The sequence below is a fragment of the Geospiza fortis genome, unplaced genomic scaffold, assembly GCF_000277835.1.
Source record: "Geospiza fortis unplaced genomic scaffold, GeoFor_1.0 scaffold221, whole genome shotgun sequence".
Classification (NCBI taxonomy): domain Eukaryota; kingdom Metazoa; phylum Chordata; class Aves; order Passeriformes; family Thraupidae; genus Geospiza; species Geospiza fortis.
This window is the reverse complement of record NW_005054395.1, coordinates 2,136,651-2,155,894: the sequence shown is the minus strand read 5'-3', so window position 1 is coordinate 2,155,894 and position 19,244 is coordinate 2,136,651. Positions and strand designations below refer to the sequence as shown.

General features: G+C 39.6%; 1 protein-coding gene across 1 annotated transcript in view; it reads left to right on the top strand.

Moving 5' to 3' along the window:
* Positions 1-18,353, top strand: part of TEX2 (testis expressed 2) — a 28,033-nt gene extending 9,680 nt beyond the window's left edge. The window contains exons 3-11 of the mRNA XM_005425749.3: positions 372-699; positions 1,847-2,094; positions 3,420-3,569; positions 4,930-5,029; positions 8,598-8,730; positions 12,335-12,457; positions 14,701-14,910; positions 15,429-15,549; positions 16,349-18,353. Coding sequence (XP_005425806.1) covers positions 372-699; positions 1,847-2,094; positions 3,420-3,569; positions 4,930-5,029; positions 8,598-8,730; positions 12,335-12,457; positions 14,701-14,910; positions 15,429-15,549; positions 16,349-16,471 — 1,536 coding nt within the window. The 3' untranslated portion in view covers positions 16,472-18,353. The remainder of the gene's footprint in view (positions 1-371; positions 700-1,846; positions 2,095-3,419; positions 3,570-4,929; positions 5,030-8,597; positions 8,731-12,334; positions 12,458-14,700; positions 14,911-15,428; positions 15,550-16,348) is intronic.
* The last annotated feature ends 891 nt before the right edge of the window (positions 18,354-19,244 follow it).

Here is a 19,244-nt window from a genome sequence, read left to right as displayed (position 1 = left end):
TCAAAACTCAGTTTGGACTCTGATTATTTTACCTTGTTATCTGTTTATCTCCCCACGGTCCCAGAAATAAAGTTCTTGGGTTTTCTATTTTTTCTTCAAATCCATGAGAATAAGATCATCTAAATGAAAACAGTTTCTAATCCACGTGGTATAATCTGCTTAAATGGCCTTTGTTTTAATTCCAAGGCTTGGCTCACCAAAGACTTAGTGATAGGAGTGGGTTGGACATCCAGCAATTCTGAGTCAGTTAAACTGGCAGATCCAGTGGGGGATCTTTATCTCTTGCATTCTTGTGTTCTTTACTTGAGTATGGAAACAGAGAGGATACAAGTGAAAAATCAATTCATTTAACCCTTTCATATATCCTTCAGATTTCCCTGGTTCCAAAGAGCCTGGCACGGAAACGCATTTGGAATAAGAAATACCCAATTTGCATTGAACTGGCCAAACAGGAGGACTTCATGGCCAAGGCCCAGACTGAGAAGGAGACTGCAGAGGAGAAGCCTGCTGAAAAAGGGGACTTGAACAATGAGGAATCCAAGAAACCTCAGGATGGAGTAAAGTCCACTTGCCAAAAGGATCAAGTGCTTTACCTCTTTGGAAGGACGGGGAGGGAGAAGGAGGAGTGGTTCAGAAGGTTCCTTCTCGCATCGAAGCTCAAGTCTGAAGTAAAGAAGCCACCCAGTGGGAGCAAGCCAGGTACTCAGATTTTGTATTCTTGTAGAAGTCTGTTAAAAGAAATGAACCAAAGTTATGTTTTGCTGGTGCCACAGTGATCTTTACAAGCAAAAATAAAAAAACAAAACCAAAGATACTCTTCTCCTTACCTTGGCCTCTCATTGCCACCTTAGCCCCACCTTTTTCCCTCTTGGCTCTATGCTTTCAAATATTATTACTGTTTTTAGACTATTTTATATGAATACGCTGTTTTTTAGTGATTGTAGTAACTCCTGTCGTATTTGTAAGGAGGCATTGTTCAGTCTCTTTCTATATGTTGGAACTGATGTCAACATTTGCAGTATTAGACTCAGTTCTCTCATTACCTGTTTTTCCTCCTCCATCCTTCCTTCCACTCTAGTCTCCTGTAAAGGATAGAGCTTTCTCATGGGTTAGTGGCACAAGAAAACACATTTCTCTGTTTAAATGAAAGGTCCTGCATGAGTATATATATGAATATGTATATATATATCTGAACCAACAAACATTAGTCTATAGTATCGATCAGTTGTTTGGAATATTAATTTAAACCCATCCTCTGATACGATTTGAAACCTGAATGACTCATGCTTTTCTGCCTTTATTCTCTGAGAAGCTTTTTAAAAATTAGTTAACGTTATTGTTTCTGGCACATAACTTCTTGAAATGCAAATGCAAAATTAATAGCTAAATAAAATTTCAATAGTTACATGTTTTTCACAGTCCTTCTAATTGTAACAGCCTATAATTAGATTAGTTAAAAAAAAAAAAAACTTTAGTCATAGGTGCATTTCAATCACCTGACTTTTATTTTAGGCATTCTCCAGCAGGGCTGTTGGGAATTTTGCCATGTGTTATACATACGTGAGTGTCCATATTTAAATATGCTATTGATCAGCTGACTCCTCCAGTCCCACACCCTGCTGAGTGCTGAATCATAGCAAATACTGACTAATTTGAGTTTAGGACCACCTAAACACACAGCAGTAGAATTTACTTTTAGCCTTTAAAATAAGAAAGCACCATGCTGGTCTTTTTTCAGGAGAAATATCTGTGGAATAAACATGTTCCTTTAAAGTTTGATGATACACTGTGGGATTTGGCTGTCAGATTGTTCTCTGTTGAACAGGTATTATTCCTTTGAATTTAGGGGTGCTGCCAGCACACGGCAGAACTGACAGTCAGTCTGGAGTTCTCACACACAGCCGGAGCAGCAGCAAGGGAAGTGCAGAAGAAATCACATCCCAGCCAAAGCACAAGGACCTGGCTGGCAACATGAGGCAGAAAATGCTTCTGGACTACAATATTTATATGGCAAAGTGTATTCCACAAGAAAAGAAAAGCCCTTCAGGTAGTCCAGTTGTCAGTGCAGACAGCAGCCCTACAGCTGTGAAAAAGGTAATCTTGTGCTCCAAAGGAACAGTGGACAGCTTCTGTAGCTCTTACTAATCCTTTGATCTCCTGGACTGCATTTGAGTCACTCTCAGTAAACAGAACCTTAATACTAAGTACAACACTCATAATAAACATATCTTCAATGTTAAGCATGACCACTTTTTATTTAAAATAGTGGTAATTCATATCACTCATCTTTGTTTCCACTTTCATACAACCAGAAAAGGGAATAGGGGGCCATGGTGTAATGTATGAATAAACACATCTTGTGTTCCCCCAGGAAAACATATTCTAGCCCCCAACCACTCCAGAAGCTGTGATGGATTTGCTGCTGAATGTGGCACGTGTCAGAGCCATTCTATAAATAGCTGAGCAGTGCTGGCAGGGAACCTGCGTCACAGCAGAGGCTCCTCACCCTGGCACAGCCTGGCTGCAGCCCTTGTGAGCTGTAGCTGCCAGGAGATGGTGTTCAGAACTGCAGCATCTACCTGCCTGTCTTAGAAAGTGCTGCCTTTCTGCCAGCTTCAGCAGTTCTGCCTGGAATAATGTCAGGTGGTGAATTCTTCTGTCAGTGCAGGCAATTAATATGTTGTGTTTCCTTCATGGAAACTTCCTTTTTTTTTGTGGTAGTGTGTGTACACACCCAAAATTATTTCAGCTGCCTTGGCTTTTGTATGTGTAGTCAGTGAAGCAGCATCTGAATGTGTAATATTTCCAGGTGTTTCAAGATGATTCTCAGGGAAACCAAGACAGAATTCTCTTGGACTGTAAACAAACCTGTAATGCAGCAGAGGGGACAATATAGTTCCCTGAATCCTATATGCAAACACTGGAATGAGGAATGTGATTCCCTGTACTGTGTTTATAATCTATTTGTGGTTTCTGAATTGGATTTAAGAATGTAAGGTTGGGTCTTGCTTTCCAACTTTTTGGTAAAACAAAGGGAGAGTAGAGTACCTGTTCTTCCAGATCTGACTGGCAAGAGAGAGTATCTCTTACTGCAAACACAGTTTATAAGTCTGCCCACTCTGGGTTTATCTACTTTTTCTGCCAGAGGTTAAATTACACACAACTTTCTCTTTTCATTGCCAGAGGTCAATCTATATCTGTGTGATCTCATTCCCTCTGCTGCATGTCAGGATGATGACAGGCTCGTGGCAGCCCAGCTGATGCATTTGTAAAGCTGCTCCCTGTGCTGAGCTTTTGGTGTTCTGGGTTGACCCAGGCTCTTAACACTGAACGTCCCATACAAATCAGGGCTTTTCTTTCCTTATTTATAGAATATTTATAGAATTTATAGGACTGAATAACCTGCTTTATGTTTTCAGTTGCCAGATGCCAATGTGGAAGCTGAAGAAGAAGAACAGGAGGCCTGGGTGAACGCTCTGCTTGGAAGAATATTTTGGGATTTTTTAGGAGAGAAGTATTGGTCTGATCTAGTGTCAAAGAAGATCCAAATGAAACTTAGCAAAATAAAGGTACCTGATCTGGAGACTTGCATTATACATTCCTTTGAAGGAAGTGAAACACATAGTCTTTGAGTTTTAAAATAGTACAAGAAAGACTTATTTCACACTTACATGTAAAAGACAATAAATGTGCTACAGAATGGCTGTTCAGTTTCTGGTGCATGTTAATTTTGCTGGTTCTGTTTAAAATGAACTACAGCTGGATTAGCTATTTGTATCTGTCAAATTTTTATGTAAAAATTAAAGTATTATTGTATTTACATTAGGGATGGATAGAACTGCATATAAATGAGGAAATCTGCTTTGGGAAATAATAGATTGCTTTTAAGGTGGAGGACACCATGGAGCCACACCTGTAGTGTGTTCCTGTTAACTTCAGACATAAACTACTTGCAGGAGGTCAGTGGGAGCAATAGTTATGGAAAAAGCTCTGTGGGGTGACAGGACACAGCTTCCATCAGCTGCACCATCTCAAGGGTGAAGGGGGAGTGATGCTTTTGAGTGACTTCTCAGTCTTCTCCTTGCCTTCTGTAACCCTCTGAACAGCAGCAGTTCCCCACAGCCTTCAGCTCCTGGTGTCTGGGGAGGAGTTTGCCTGTTCCTAAAGGCAAAGGAAGTTGTTCTCTTGCTTACAAAAGCATTTAGCTGCCAGCCCCAGCTGTGAGATAGTGCTGCCTTTGCTTTGGGAAATCACCAGTAGCCTAAATCTGCCCTGTCTGCTTCCACAATTGTGACAGCAGGCTACCCAGACATCTCACTGGGAACTTTTTAAGTGGAAAGACAGGCAGTGGGGACTGTGTGTATTTTTTGATGTGTTAAAGCAATGTCTATTCACAGGAGATATGTTTTATGTCAATTAGAAGAGTAAGATACCTGAATCATGATTTCTGTGCCTCTATTTTACTAAAATTATGATACAGATTTAAAAGGTAATGTTCTGTGAAAGAATTTGCCAAAGATAAAAGAAGCTGAGACATTGATAAAACATCAGTGATAAAATATATTTCTGAAGTTAAGATCCAAAGAAATCTTTGATTTTTATTCACAGTGAAATAGGATTTACACTTCATTCTTGAGCTTTTTACATACTTTGACTAAAAAGCGTGATGATGGTTTAAGGTCAGCATCTAAACTTCAGCATAATTTAAAAAACAAATTCAGATGCCCAATCTGTTCCTAAAAATTTTTTGAAACTGGCAACTGTGAAATTCTAGAATAGTAAGAGTTTTGTGTAATTATATTTGTGTTGTTTCACTGGTGACACTTCAGATCAGTCCATTCCTTAAGTTTCATGAGCTTTCTTCTCTCGGGAGACTGAGGTTTAGTTCCGTAACATGTATTTGATTTTTTTTATATTCTGTCCTTTTAGCTGCCCTACTTCATGAATGAGCTGACTCTGACTGAGCTTGACATGGGGATAGCAGTGCCCAAGATCCTTCAAGCCTTCAAACCTTCTATTGATCACAGAGGTAAAATATAAAAATAGCAGGTGCTGGTATTGCCTTTGTATCTGAGAAGAGAATGTTGATCTGTTTATCTTGTGCATGTTTTAGGTACATGTAATAAGAGCTTATTCTGAGATACTCAGGGGTCTTTATCTCAGGCTTGGTGTAAATGTAATTCTGTAAATATGGAATTGTGATCATGTCTTTCTATAGGAAATAATTACTGAACTAAACTAAATTTTAGTGCATGCAAGAGAGATACAGACACTTACCTGATACTGTCAGGGACTGCAGAGGGCAATGCACATCTCCTTGGGACAGATCTGATTCTGACCACAGGAGAAAACAGGTTTGTCTCTCCAAGAGAAGCTGCCCTGTTCTGAAAATAGGGATTCAGAAAATATAATTGTAATCACTTGGAAAACAAGAATAGTGTTGTTTTGAAAATTAACTTCAAAATACAGGATCATTTTATGTTCTTAATATTAAATACAGCTTTTTTTAAAGCTGGATGACTTTCATACTGCTGCTTTATGAATTAGAACTGTTTGTTTTCTATTCCTTCTGGCTTGCATATGGTCATGTATTTGAGGATGCTCATGTCAGTTAAGTAGTCTTGCAAAAAAGAAAAACTTGGAATAATGCTTTTTAGCTTCAAAAGCATTCATTCTATGTGTTGAGGAGTGCTAGATGCCATCTAAGATGTAATCAGAGCAGTTTTTAATTTTAAATTGTATCAGAGTTTCTCCAGTCAATGTGGAGAAATTTCTAATTGGCCTAAAGGGAAATATTTCCTTGGAAGACCTGATAGTGTGTCACCTGACACAAGAATACCAGATGCATGGACTTTAGGAGGAGATTAATAAACTTTAATACTAAAACTTGGTGCCACTCAAATCACTGATAAAACGCATGAGGACAGTAAGTGCTAACCTTTCCTTCATAAATCTGAGCAAAGCAGACTTTGGAGAAATAATAAAATCTTCTTGGACATACATTGGTTAATGCTGCCTGTTGTATCCAAATGCTGTTGTTTGCTCTTACCTACTTGGGACTTGCAACTCTATGGGGACAAGCCTTATCTATAAAACACTGGGTACTTTGCTCTCAACTTTTCCAAAGATTATTTTCCACTGAGCTTTATAAACAAAGCATGTTTGAAAAGAGCAAACTGTTTGGTTGTCATGAGGAACAAAATCTGTCTTTTTGAGAGAAATAGGAGTTGAATAGGTGGAATAAGCTGGAGTGCAGTCAGTATTTGGGGAACTAAAGCGTATTGCTGCTTCTTGTCTTATGCTTCCTGTGTGGGACAGCAGGTTCTCCCCAGTACTTGGGAAGTCCTCCAGTGTTCTCCTTTAAGTGGTTGCACCATTGGTAGAAGTTTTATTTGGAGTTACAGAACAAAGGAAAACTTTTAAAAATCTTTACATGCGTGTGGCTTGTGGAGTGGTTTCATAGTTTCTTTTTAATCAGGGTTCTTGTCAGTATGTTTGCCTTGATTTAAGCATTTTTTGAATTCTTTTCTCAGTTCTCATAACTTCAGTTGTAACCAAGGACTGTAGTTCTAGGTCATGAGATGGGATTTAGGAGCTGAACACTTGACTTCAATTAATTGCTGAAACAGCAATGAGATCAATTAGTTCCTTTAGTTTCTTGTTCAGTTAAACTGTGACAAGCAAACGTTTATGGTAGGATTTCTAATCCTTTTAACTTCTTCCATTCTGTTGAATGGAACATGTGAACATAGGTGTGAGCTCTTAGGGTTTTAAAGAGCTTGTGGTGAGTAATTACTGGAATAACTTGTTCTCTTATTATACTTAAAAGGACATAAACAAGGGGATGATAATTGGAAATGCTTGTTTTCATAAGAATAAATGTATTTCTTGGTACGTTGGCCTATGGGTAAATGACTTGGTTTATTGGGAAATGTGGGGGGAAAAAACTCTATAGTTTCAGGGCAGTATCCAGAATGAATGCTTCTAAGTTTTTGGGGTTTTTTAATAAGTATTTCAGGCAGTCATTGGGGGTAGCCCTTCGTGAGGCTTTAAAGTGCAGTTATTAACTGTGATGTGCTTTGTTTCATCAGTACTTCTTTTTACCAGTGCTTGATTACAAAGAAAATACATTTTTTGTTATATGCCTTCTCTAATGAGCTAAATTTGTTAACAGACAATGTTAGAAAGAAAGTCTTGTTTCTGTTAATACAGTCCTGCTTGGGTGACAGCATATATGCTGTGGCTTTTACTGTAATTCTGTCAAGGCTAGGGAACCAGAAAACAGAATAAATTGTACCATCTGCCCAGTTCTTCACTCCCTCTCCCTCCCTTTTTCCCTCTGGAAAAAGTGTATGAACATTTTCTGGTCAGAAGGAATTTTCCCTCTCAGTAATGGCATCCTTTGCTTAATTTGATCTACTGTTAAAACTATACTGGTGATTGAGTTCTGCTGACTCATTGATTGTCCAAAAAGTGTGTTAAGCTGTTTTTATGGTTTTTATGATCTTACTGATACTTTCCTACTGTAAAGAGAAAAAACCCTTATAAGCTTGTGTCTGGTTTTTAGAACAGGGTTAGAAAAAACTGTGACAGAAAAGAGTTTTTTGGGTTAGTAAAGCACCAATTTGCCTTAATCCTACTTTCAGCATGCAACTTCACAGGGTGCCAGGCACCAGGTCTTTGGGAGCTGCCTGTGTTTCTGTTACCACATGTGGGTGGGATTATGATAAGGATATGTTTCTGCAGAAAAGAAAACAATAGCTCTTTAACTGATAAAGTGTGACTTTCTAGAAACAATAAAACACAAAGGGTAGTTACCATTTGTCCTGGTTTCAGTTTTATTCACCATTAATTGCTTCCAAATAAGTAAATAAAAGTGGAATGGGTCAGTTGTTGATGTGCCAGGTACTGGTGAGGGAATGTTTTGTGCAGCTGCAATATCTGGAAGGAAGAAGTATAATCTGTGTTTATTGGCATCTGTTTTCTACCCTCCTACTGCTTTGGTGCAGGGTGTCTCTTAAAAGGCTTGAGCTAATGTTAAGGTATTCCTAAGACAATTCTTTTGGAGATTGTAAAAAAGCAATATTGCACAGACAATAGGATTTAACTTAATATTTCACGTCTAGAATTGTGTAAGTAATGACCCTGTTTACTCTGAATCATAAAAGAATGCCTGTAGCTCAGTTACTGAGGGAACCTTGTCTTAGATCTTCAATAAACCACTGGCAAAACAAGGGGCAGCAGGTTGTGATGTGAGAGAAGCAAATGTTGCTCTGGGATTTCAAGTTGTGCTTCATTTGGACAGCGTCAGTGATGCAGAGGAGCGTCCCCATTACTGCTTGGCTTGGAGCAATGCTGTAAATAGTTTTGAAGTGAATCCCTGATGGTATTCTATTTCCTTTATCTCATTTCACATCTCTTAAGCAGTTTAGGTGTGTGTAAATCACAGTATTTTTTTTAGACCATTAGTTATACTCACCAGTCTCTTTCAGTGTGCCTTGGGTTTATATCTGGCTTTGTTCCATGAGCTTCATGCGATCAGAAAGGTTGCTTTGTGATTGCTTTTCAAGTGACATCTTTTCTGTTGTTTATTTTAGGACTTTGGGTTGATTTGGAAATGTCCTACAATGGATCTTTTCTAATGACCCTGGAGACCAAGATGAACTTGACCAAACTTGGTAAAGAGCCGCTTGGGGAAGCGTTGAAGGTTGGCGAGATCGGCAGGGAAGGGTAAGGGATGCAATGGTGCTTTCGTTGTAAAAGCTGGAATTTTCCTTGTGTATCTGCAGCTCTGGCTCTGCAGTAGATTGAAAGGAGTTTTGGGGATGTTTCATACAAGTGGGTGTGGAATGTGACTTTTCTGTGTGACTTTATTATTTGGTATTGATAATAATTTTAATAAAAGGCTTCTGTGGTATAATTATTTTATATATATATTTCAGTTGGGTTTTAAAATGTCCTGTGACTAAAATTTAGTTTTGTCTTATGCTTGATTTAGGGTTTAGTCAGATAAAACTCAAATACTGGAGATAAACATATGCAGAAATAGAAATAGACAGGTGTAACAGGCTGCTGCAGCATAGTACAGCTGCAGCTGGAAACCATGGAGTAGTAAACAATGTGCAAGGTAAACAGGCTCTAATTGTTATGTAAAGACCTTTTCAAAAGCTTTATTGCATTGTGGGAGTAATCACATCCCTACTTTAGTCTCGATTTTTCCTCATAGCCACCTTCTGTTTGCCTGCTGTGCCTAAGTGAAATGCCTTATGTAGATGAACTAATTAGCAGACACCATACAGTAACTTACCTCCTTTGTATTTGTGTTTTCCCTCTCATTTTGGCCATGTTTGAATGTCATCCATTGTCCATTTGTATTAACCTAGTGAGTGGCACCTATCAAATATCCATCCCTGGATGGATCTGCTCCCAGCTCTGATGTCCAATTTCTTTTTGTGCTGTATTCTCTCTGTACCTAAATCTGCAGGCCCTGAACAGTAGATGGTCTCTGATTTAATGTACAACCACTGCCTACAAATCAAGAAAATAATCTCTAAACCTGGCCATTTGTTTAGCTATGAACAAATGGTATGGTCTTTCACAATTAGGATACTAGGTGCTTCATATACTTGTGTCATAGCTCTGACCATTTATTCTGAGATAGCTTGAAGTAATACTTACAGCAGCACTATATTTCAGTGCAGTCGTGACAAGAAAATAAATGTGAAAAAATCTAATGGCTGAATGATCTCATACACTAGTAGAAATTCAGAGGATTTTAAACCGACCTAGATTCTCATTGTCACTGCTTGAAATAAATATTTCTGAATTTACATCACTATAACTGGTAGACATGAATTTTTCAAAATCTGTTTAATCCTGCCTGCCCAAAAAATGGGGGATAGAGGAGGAAATGTCTATACAAATCAAATTCTTGCTTTTCTTCCCCACCCCTTCAGGATTTTCTTTGTGTATTTTCATATCTGTTCAGTGCAGGAACAGCCTCAGAAATAATTAGTGAACACTCTGATTCATATTTAAAAATCAGGTTGCTGCTGGCTGAGCTATAGGCACCCAGCAAGGCAGATTTAAGTGCCTGTAGCCAAGCAACCAGTTACTTGAAGGTATCAGCATTGACTGCATTGCTCCCTGCACAGGGCTGGGATGTTTCAAAGCTCAGGGCCAGGTAGCAGTTTTACATAAAGAACAATCTAATGTGTTCTAGTTTGGATGAGGGTTATTTTGTTGCTTGTTTTTTTCCCCTTTTTTTCCTTAAAATGAATATTAAATAAATTAAGGACTGAAAAGTATAGAACAGTTTGATTCTCATCTGTGCCTTCCAATGTGTTAGTTAATTTTAATTCTACTGGCTTTTTAAATTATCAGTTGACAATTGCTGTGACAAATCAAATTACTCTGCACATGTTTGCATCCATGGTCACGTTGTCAGTAAGTGATGTGTGCTGGATGCTGAGCTCATTTCTGGCCCTTATGAGCTCAGAACAAACCATCTCTTGAGATGCAGTAACCACAAAGTGAGAAAGGCACCTACTCATCCAGAGAGAGGAGGGGGGGGGACAGCTCTGGGGTGTAACTGTCTGTGGCTGTTGTCAGTGTAAAGCAAGACAAATGGGTCACTGTTGCACTTGCTGTTTGAAATAGAAGTGAAGTGTGCTGAGACAGTCTGGTAATGCTGTCTTGCATGCCCTTGCAGGAAAATGGTGCTCTCAGAAAGAACAAGAAACTATTTAATTGCCAATTTTATAAAAGTAATACATTACAGGTGCTGCTAAACAGGAGTTGAGGCAGAAGCAGGCAGATTAACCCAAAGTTACTGCACCTTCTTAACCCATCAGTCCTTTTGGCTTTGTTGAAAAACATAAAAACAAACTGACAAATGGCAATTCATAAAATATTGTGCAATCTTTACAGGAACAATACAGTAGCTCCAAAGTGATTTTTTTTCTGCCAATGTTTGTGTCATATAAATGGCCCATTGTATACAGAGCTCCCCTGAAATCTCACTCAAGCTTATTTATTGTTGCTTTGTTTAATGCAAGGAAATCCTCTGGTCTGAGCCACTTGGTGCTTGAGGCACTTCAGAGGAACCCTTCAACTAGGAAATAAAACACCTTGTAAGAAGGTGACACCTTTGAAAGACCTGAGAATGCCCTGAGCATTTGAGCTGGATGCTAAAGTGTGCAGGAAAGAAGTGAGGTCACACCCTGGTGGAAAATGTGCAGTTTGAATCTGACCTAAAAACATTAATTTCTGTGAGGAGCAGCTCCAGCACTGCTATTTGGGCCAGTGACAGGCAGCACCCAGCAACCCCACATCCTCAGGGAGGTGGCTCAGTTTGGTTTGCTCCTTCACTCCTCTGCAGGTACAAAATGCTGCTCTGGATAGGAAGAGGTTTGCAATTGTGATTCCACAGCCTGGGTAGGAAACACTTCAGTGTGGACAGGTCCTGGGATTATTGCTCCAGTGGGGAAGGAGTCTTGTGCACTGTGAGCTGCACCTGAAGTGTCCCTTTACATTAGGACTTCATGCAGCAACCACCAGTTTGTTCTGTGTACAGAATACCAGGCAGTGGCCTCAGTCCATGCCCTGTTGGAGGTTATTAATGGTTCAAATACATTTCCAAGAACACGCACACACACAAAGAAAGAAGACACAGCTATAAAGTGTATTCTGAACATGCTGTAGAGTATTATATTCCTGGGTATAGTCCCTAGGGCTAGAGCCATATGCTTTTGAAGGCTGTGTTGTGTAACTGTTTCAAGCTCTTGCATTCACTAAAGATCTGTTAATTCTGAAGTGTATCCCCTGTATCCTTCTCTCATTTAAATCCGTTTAAAAGATTTGAAATTTTTCTTGTGACTGTGTACATAAAATCTTCCACAGTTCAAGTCTAGGAATTAGTCACTACTGTGTGGTATTTTGTACCCAAAGGGCAACACTTTTTCCCCATGACATTCAAACAAAATGGTTTGTCCAATCCTAATTCTGCTCAACTCATGAAAAGCCATGAGCAACAACAGAGATGCTTCCAAATGTATTTTGAATAATCTCCACATGTGATTTGAGTATGTAGAATAGCCACCCCCGTGCCAGCCTCTTTCATGAAGGATTATGTTCCACTGGGGAAAACAGATTTCTGTTTTGAAAGCTGGTTCTGCCAGACTGGCTTCAGAGTGGTTTTGTTTTGTTCTTTTTAGATAGCATTTATAATAGAGGGGAGGGGACAGTTCAGAAACCTGTAATGTCAGCCAAAGCTGTACAGGATGAATAGCTATTTAAGGATATTACATTTGACCTGGAAATTGCCTTGTTTCAGTTTCAGGCCAAGGGCGTATTGTCTTGCAGACAGCGACGAGGAATCCTCCAGCGCCGGCTCTTCGGAGGAAGATGATGCTCCTGAGCTGGCAGGAGAGAAGCAGCTGACCCCAGGAGGAGAAGGGTGAGCTGTTTGTTAATCCTTCCCTCCCCTCACATCTGATAGCTGGTGCCAGTGCTGTGATGCTCTCTGTGCCCCAGAATGGCAGAGTGTGAGGCTGTCCAAGCAGTGAAGCAGCCCCAGTCAGCCATTTCCAGGGCAGAGGGCGGCAGAGGAGCCCTGTGCACCCCAGCCCTGCAGGGACTTCTCCCAGCTGCCCTGGGCACCTCCCTCCCATCCCTACTCTGCTGGATTGCTGGGAGGCCAGAGAAGCTCTGGGGACCTTCCCCAGCGCGTCCTACCTGGTAGCAGAGCCAAGAACAGGATTTTGTGTGAAACCTTGAAACCCTCTCTGTGCAGTATTACCCCTGTGCTTATCCTGCTGATCCCTTATTGCTGGCGTTCTGTCACAGACACATTTTATGAAAAATCCTTTCTTTAGGATTTTTCTCTTGAGAAGCTGAGAAGCCTCAAAAACAAAATGTAAACAATAATTATCTGCTGCTGTGGAATGCAACAGGTGCATCTGTGATTAGTCTCATGTAGTTGTTTCTAATTAATGGCTAATCAGTCAGCTGGCTCAGACTCTCTGTCCGAGACACAAACCTTTGTTATTCATTCCTTTTCTATTCTTAGCTAGCCTTCTGATGAAATCTTTTCTTCTATTCTTTTAGTATAGTTTTAATATAATATATATCATAAAATAATAAATCAAGCCTTCTGAAACATGGAGTCAACATTCTCGTCTCTTCCCTCATCCTGAAACCCCTGCGAACACCGTCACATCGTTCCATTTCCTTTTCTTTAAGAAAACAACTGTTACTCAAGCCTGTTTTTCTCGAACACCTTCTTTTTTTTTTTTTTTTTTTTTTTTTCTTGAGGATTTTATGTGTCTGGGCTGTGCAATACTGCCCTCTGATGCTGTGCATGGATTTCAGAGAAAATTTCCCAACATCAGTGATGCCACATCATTCCTTGTTTTGGCTGCGGCTCTGATTTTTTTGCTTTCTGCATCTGATTGCAATTATGCCATGCAATGAGAAAGCTGAATGTCTGAGCCCAGAATGTCTGAGACAGTCACAATGTTTTCTATGTCTGAACATATCCAAGGGATTCTTACTGTGACTATACCAGCAGACTCATGACTTATTCAAAATGTTCCAGAGAATTTTAGTATTTTACTCCTGAACACTTCTGAAAATTGTGTGAAGAGTTGTTTGAATTACTGCAATTGATGCATTTCATATCTTCTTGAAATTCATAGATCATATAAAGAACTCTTTATCAAGAGGACAAAGAGGGAGAATGAAGAATCTTAATGTAAAATACTGAAAAAATTTTCTTACACCTATTAAAAATCTGCATTGCTACCACTATAGAAACTGGTGGGAGAATAACTTCTTCTCTGGGTGAAGATACAGCTAGTATAAAATCCCAAAGTCAAAATTTATTTTCTCTTTTTTTTATTTCACTGAACAGATTTTTGTCTTATGCTAAGAACAAAACTGTAAAAGTTTGTGTAAGAATAATTTTATTTTTTCCTCCTGGATAAGAAAATGTCATTTCCTTAGGAAGGTTATCTCTGCTACGTAACACCAAGAGCCACAATTAGACATGACATAGTGTGTGGAAAATACCAAATGTGCTATTTTTGGAGTGTGTATTTCCAACATGAGATAGGGGTAAGAAAAAACATATTCAGCCCTTAAAGCATCTGTTTGAAAAGCCAGGAATGCTGTCTGACACAATTGCCAGGAAAAGCCCACTTTCTGCAGACATAGTTAACCATTTTTGGAATATCATTCCACCCACTGCCAAAACTGTTTTCTTTTTCAGCATACTTACGCTTGTAAATGCTACAGTACCTTAAACTGAAAACATTTTTGTTCAGCACACACAGTTAAGTAATCGGACACAATGGTTGGGCCTTCTATGCTGATGCTTTGTACACATCTTGGTGTATCAGTGTCTCTACAGTTTTTTTGGAATGGTAGTAGACAAGTTGTCACTTCTCATGCCATCTTGCTGGCATTAGTGATCTAAGTGTATTTGCAGTTTTAAAAGTTGTTGTGTTTCCAGTGCCAAACACCTGTAGCTGACAGAATACAGCTGCTGGGTGCAGGCCCTAGGATGAACTGCTTGGCTACATATCTGTTCAGAATTTCTGTATCAAAAAAACTAATTATTTAATAGAAAATCCATGTCTGTCTTAGCAAATTGGTTGAAGAAGATTATCTTGATGTCCTTTTTCTATTCTCTATCTAAAGGTATGTTGGAGGACATCGGACAAGTAAAATCATGAGAATTGTGGATAAAATTACAAAGTCAAAATACTTTCAGAAAGCAACAGAGACTGAGTTTATTAAGAAAAAAATTGAAGAGGTCTCCAATACTCCATTGCTGCTAACAGTTGAAGTACAAGAGTGCAGAGGAACACTAGTGATTAACATTCCACCTCCACCCACTGACAGAATATGGTAAGAGGAGCTCAGAGCAGAGCTGGGCAATGTTTCAGGTGTGCTATGTGAGGGGTTGCAGCTAAGAAAAAAAGTAAAGCCTGGCTCAAGTGTGTCGCCCTGATTTTTTAAGATTTCCTAAGCCTTCTGATGTTGACATTCTTGTAGTGAACTTTTTCACACACTTTCTGTAAATAACTCATTGTTTTGCATTCCTTTATGGAGGAGGAGAAAGCTGATGGACTGTTGGTTTGTCCGGTGTCATTGGAGAGGTGGCACTGTCACCCTCCAGTCCAGTCACTTTTGGAAAACTATAAATGTTGGAGTCAGAAAATAAACTTCCCTTTTTTCTTCACCATGAGAATAGCGGTGTGCGCTTGTGTTCTTTTGTGTCCTGGAGCGACACAAGTGGGTTCTGGGCAAGGAGCAGTACAAATTGGTTGTAACTGAGGTAGGAACTAAGAGCTAATTGTTACAGGTTTAAGTACTTCTTTTGTTGGGGTGTCTGTAGTAAATCCTGCTCTGTGTTCTCTCCCCAGGTACGGCTTCCGAAGGCCTCCCTACCTGGAGTTAAAAGCGCGGCCAAAACTTGGTGAGAGAGAAGTGACTCTGGTTCATGTAACAGACTGGATAGCAAGGAAACTGGAACAGGAGTTCCAGGTGTGTTTCCTCTACATTCCCCTTTAACTGATGATAGTTTTGGGGTGTTTAATTTTCAAATGTCCTCTATTTCATTTATAACTAGTCATGTCCTTCACTGCTCCCAGCCAGCGGGATGGATGTTGAGGGCTCACCTGAAACTGACTGCTGGGATGGTCTCAAGACTGATGTGTAGATCTGGGTGGAAATTTGTTTTAGAGATGAAAATGACATTTCTCTGAGATAGGTACCATGGTAAAATTTGCTGTACTCAAATAAGAACATGATCATACATGTTCTTAATGATAGGGGGTCAAACTGTTGCATAAAATTAAGAACAGATAAGGCACTACTTCCTCTTACTGCTTCCTTTAAAGTAATTTTTAAAAAATCATGTTGACCATAGTGCAAAAAGGAAGAAGCCCTCTCCAAATACATGTAGAATAAGAATAGTGACCAGCTAGATTCTGGACCGCAACCTATACAATCAACCAGAAATCAAAATTAGTTATTAAAAGTACATTTTGAAAGTATATGGATGGGTAAGAGCTGAGAAAGCAATTAGGAAAAGTTGGTGATGTTTCCTGTAGTGCCATTTTAATTAAATGAAATATGCAGAGATACTAATATTTCTGAATTCCATATACAATTGTAACACAACAAAATGGTTTCAATTAATGGGAACTGCACTGACTCAAATAATGCTGAGCTTGAGAACCTTTTCTCTGTAAATGTGTTGCATTTTTTGAACAAAAATTGAAAACTAAGGTTTCAAGTGACATATGAAATGTAACTTCATTTCATTGCATCTTTTTCCCAGAAAATCTTTGTCATGCCAAACATGGATGATGTCTATATTCCTTTAATGCACTCAGCCATGGATCCCCGCTCCTCCACGTGCCCTCCTCAAGATCTGAGCACAGAGGCCTCTGATCAACCATGACATGTGAAGACTCTTGCAGTTTACAGTATTATAAAAGTTACTCTCATGGTTTTATAAACTGTGCTGTAGTTCTTGTCCTTAACTTGTGCCACTCTCCCCCCTCCCAAGGACTGCCTTCCCCCGTTCCTGTGTGCTCACTTGCCTGGTTATTGTTCCCGTGTACTTCAGCTACATGAAGTTCCATTCCATTAAGCTGTTGATTTATTTTTGTACTGGCTGCCATCAGGATTTTAACTGGGAGGCTGAGGTGACCTGTTCTTTGTGGGGAGGGAGGAGGAACTCAAATGTAACAGATCAAGGAGCTTGTTGATGCACCTTTTGTTCAGCTTGTTTTCATGCTATGTTAATGTGCATTAAAGCATTGAAAAGTTGTTTGGCAGCAAAGGAACTGCGTGCCAAATGGAAAAAATCCTAAATAAGGAATGAATTTATAAAACTGGAAGAATATTTTTATTTCTCAGGCAGTTGGAGGTGTAGAATGAACTGTTTTATGTTCTTTCACTTCTGCAGTCAATAGCTTGTGTCAAGCAATCGAAATATGAAATGCTTTCAGGATAAAAGAATGTAAATTGGATGTATAGATAATATTGTGATTCAGTGTGCTGTATACACATTACTTTTTTCATACAGGACTTGTGCTTTTTTTTGGGAAGCAATTAGCCATAAAACACACAACTATCAGTGAAGGTGGGACTGTCAGATTTTTGTAAATGAGGAAAAAAAATTGGTGAAGCCATGAGACCAAACCATAGCAAGCCGCCTTATAGTGAGGTACAATCACCTTGGTTCCTGATTAATTCTGAATGTTTATAGACATGAGCACACACACCACGTGTCAACACTGCACATCTCCAGAAGTAGTGACCTAACTGTGCATAGAGCCTCTTGCTGTGATGAAACACCCAGTTCTTTCTGACAGGAGTTTGTTGCTGTGAGTCTTTTCCATTGCACTGTGTTTACACCCAAGGCATGGCCCAGATCCTCAGTTACAGCCCCAGACATGACAGCACCTGCTGCTTCTGGAAGCAGCTGTGGCCGAGATTTTGACCCCCATGCATTGGTTCCTTGGACTTTATGGCATAGGAATTCAAGCATTGCAGTTGTTTGAGCTAATCATTATTAATGACTCTTTCTGCTAATTAGTGGCCAAAACTAAAGGGGAAGGGGAAACTGCCTTTTACTTGTCAGGTGTAATGAATCAAGGCTAAATGTATGCAGTAAATTCAAGGTTTGAACACTACATATCCACTCCTTAATATTTTTCTGATACTCAGTGTTGCCAACTGTTCATGGATGTCAGAAAATGTTTTAGTTTACAAAGAAGGTGAGTTTTGGCTCTCCTTTTAGAACATGATTTTCTTTTTTTTTTTTCAAGTAATTTTTTAAGAAATTTTTTGTATGTTGTGTTGTCACATTTGATGTAAATCAAAATTTCCATGTATAACTTGATGATTTACCATCTCTAAATGAAGCTATTATATTGAAGGTTTTTTAAACAGCACCTTGCCTGAAACAAAAGCATTTAATATATTTAAAATTAATTCTATATTTGAACACCTATTTTGGTTACCTTTAATTGAAATATTAGTAGTTATATTTGTTACCTGAACTCCTCCTTGACCATTCCAGGCTGTGTATATTCTGGGGTTGCTGATTTTGTAGGCATTATTTGCCTTTCATGAAGTCTGCATGTCTTGTACGCAGGTCTTTTATATGAGTTAATTTCTATGTGCAATAACTAAAAGTCAAAGGACTAGATGCACTAATGTGTAAACAGATTTAGACTTATCACACAAGATTGTCATACTGCACTTCATAAACTGTGGGTAACTACAATCTGCTTGCTTTGTTTTATTAAATAAATTTATCCCATGTCAAACAATTCAGTAAATTTCATTTCTACAGCCATTTAGTGCAAGTTCTTTTAAAAACTTCATTAGAAAGGCAGCTTCCTAATGTGAGCATGCCCTGTGCTTTGCACTTTTATATACATGTGCCTGGTGGTTGTGGCATGACAATTTCAGGATTAACCAGTGCTGAGCTCTGAAAGGAAAAGCTAAATTTAATTTTACTGTCATGAAACTAAAGTTCACCACAGCCGCTAGTATTCATATAAGGAATATGCTTTAACATATTTGCATACCTGGTAAAACTGTGAAAGGATTACCAGCAGTTACAAAACAGAGCTGCCATGCATCCACTTCTGCCACCTTTAAGAGCCGCTGGCAGCTCCATGATTCCTTACAGCCTGCCTAGACCCTGCCCTATTCCTGTGTGGTTACAGATCTTTTGTACTGACAGCAAATCCTGTACCCCCCCCTACTGACACGTATTAAAAAAAAGAAGTATCCCCTTAAGAAGCTGCAGCTGAGTCACGGCAGTTTTTTAAGGTGTTTTGCACCACATGCAGAATGACCCCCAGCCCTGGATGCATTTCTCCTGCCTCCAAGCTAGTTCACCCAACTGCTCTCCTCCTGCAACAGCTCGGTAAGAATCCCAGGACTTTTGTTCCTTTTTACAACTTAACCCTGAACTACTTTAGTAAAACCTCAGCCATTGCCTCGGCGGGTTCAGTTGCACTGCACCGCGATAGTGACCCGGCTCTGCTTGGGCCCGGCCCCGCCCTCCGGCCGGAACGCGCTCCCCTTGCAGACTCCGCAGGCCCCGCGCCGCTGTGCCCCGCGAGGGTGACACGCACTCGCAAACAAATGTCACTTGCTTTTAAAAGCGCCGCCCGGGTCGGGCCGAGCAGCACCAGTTATGAACAAGCGCT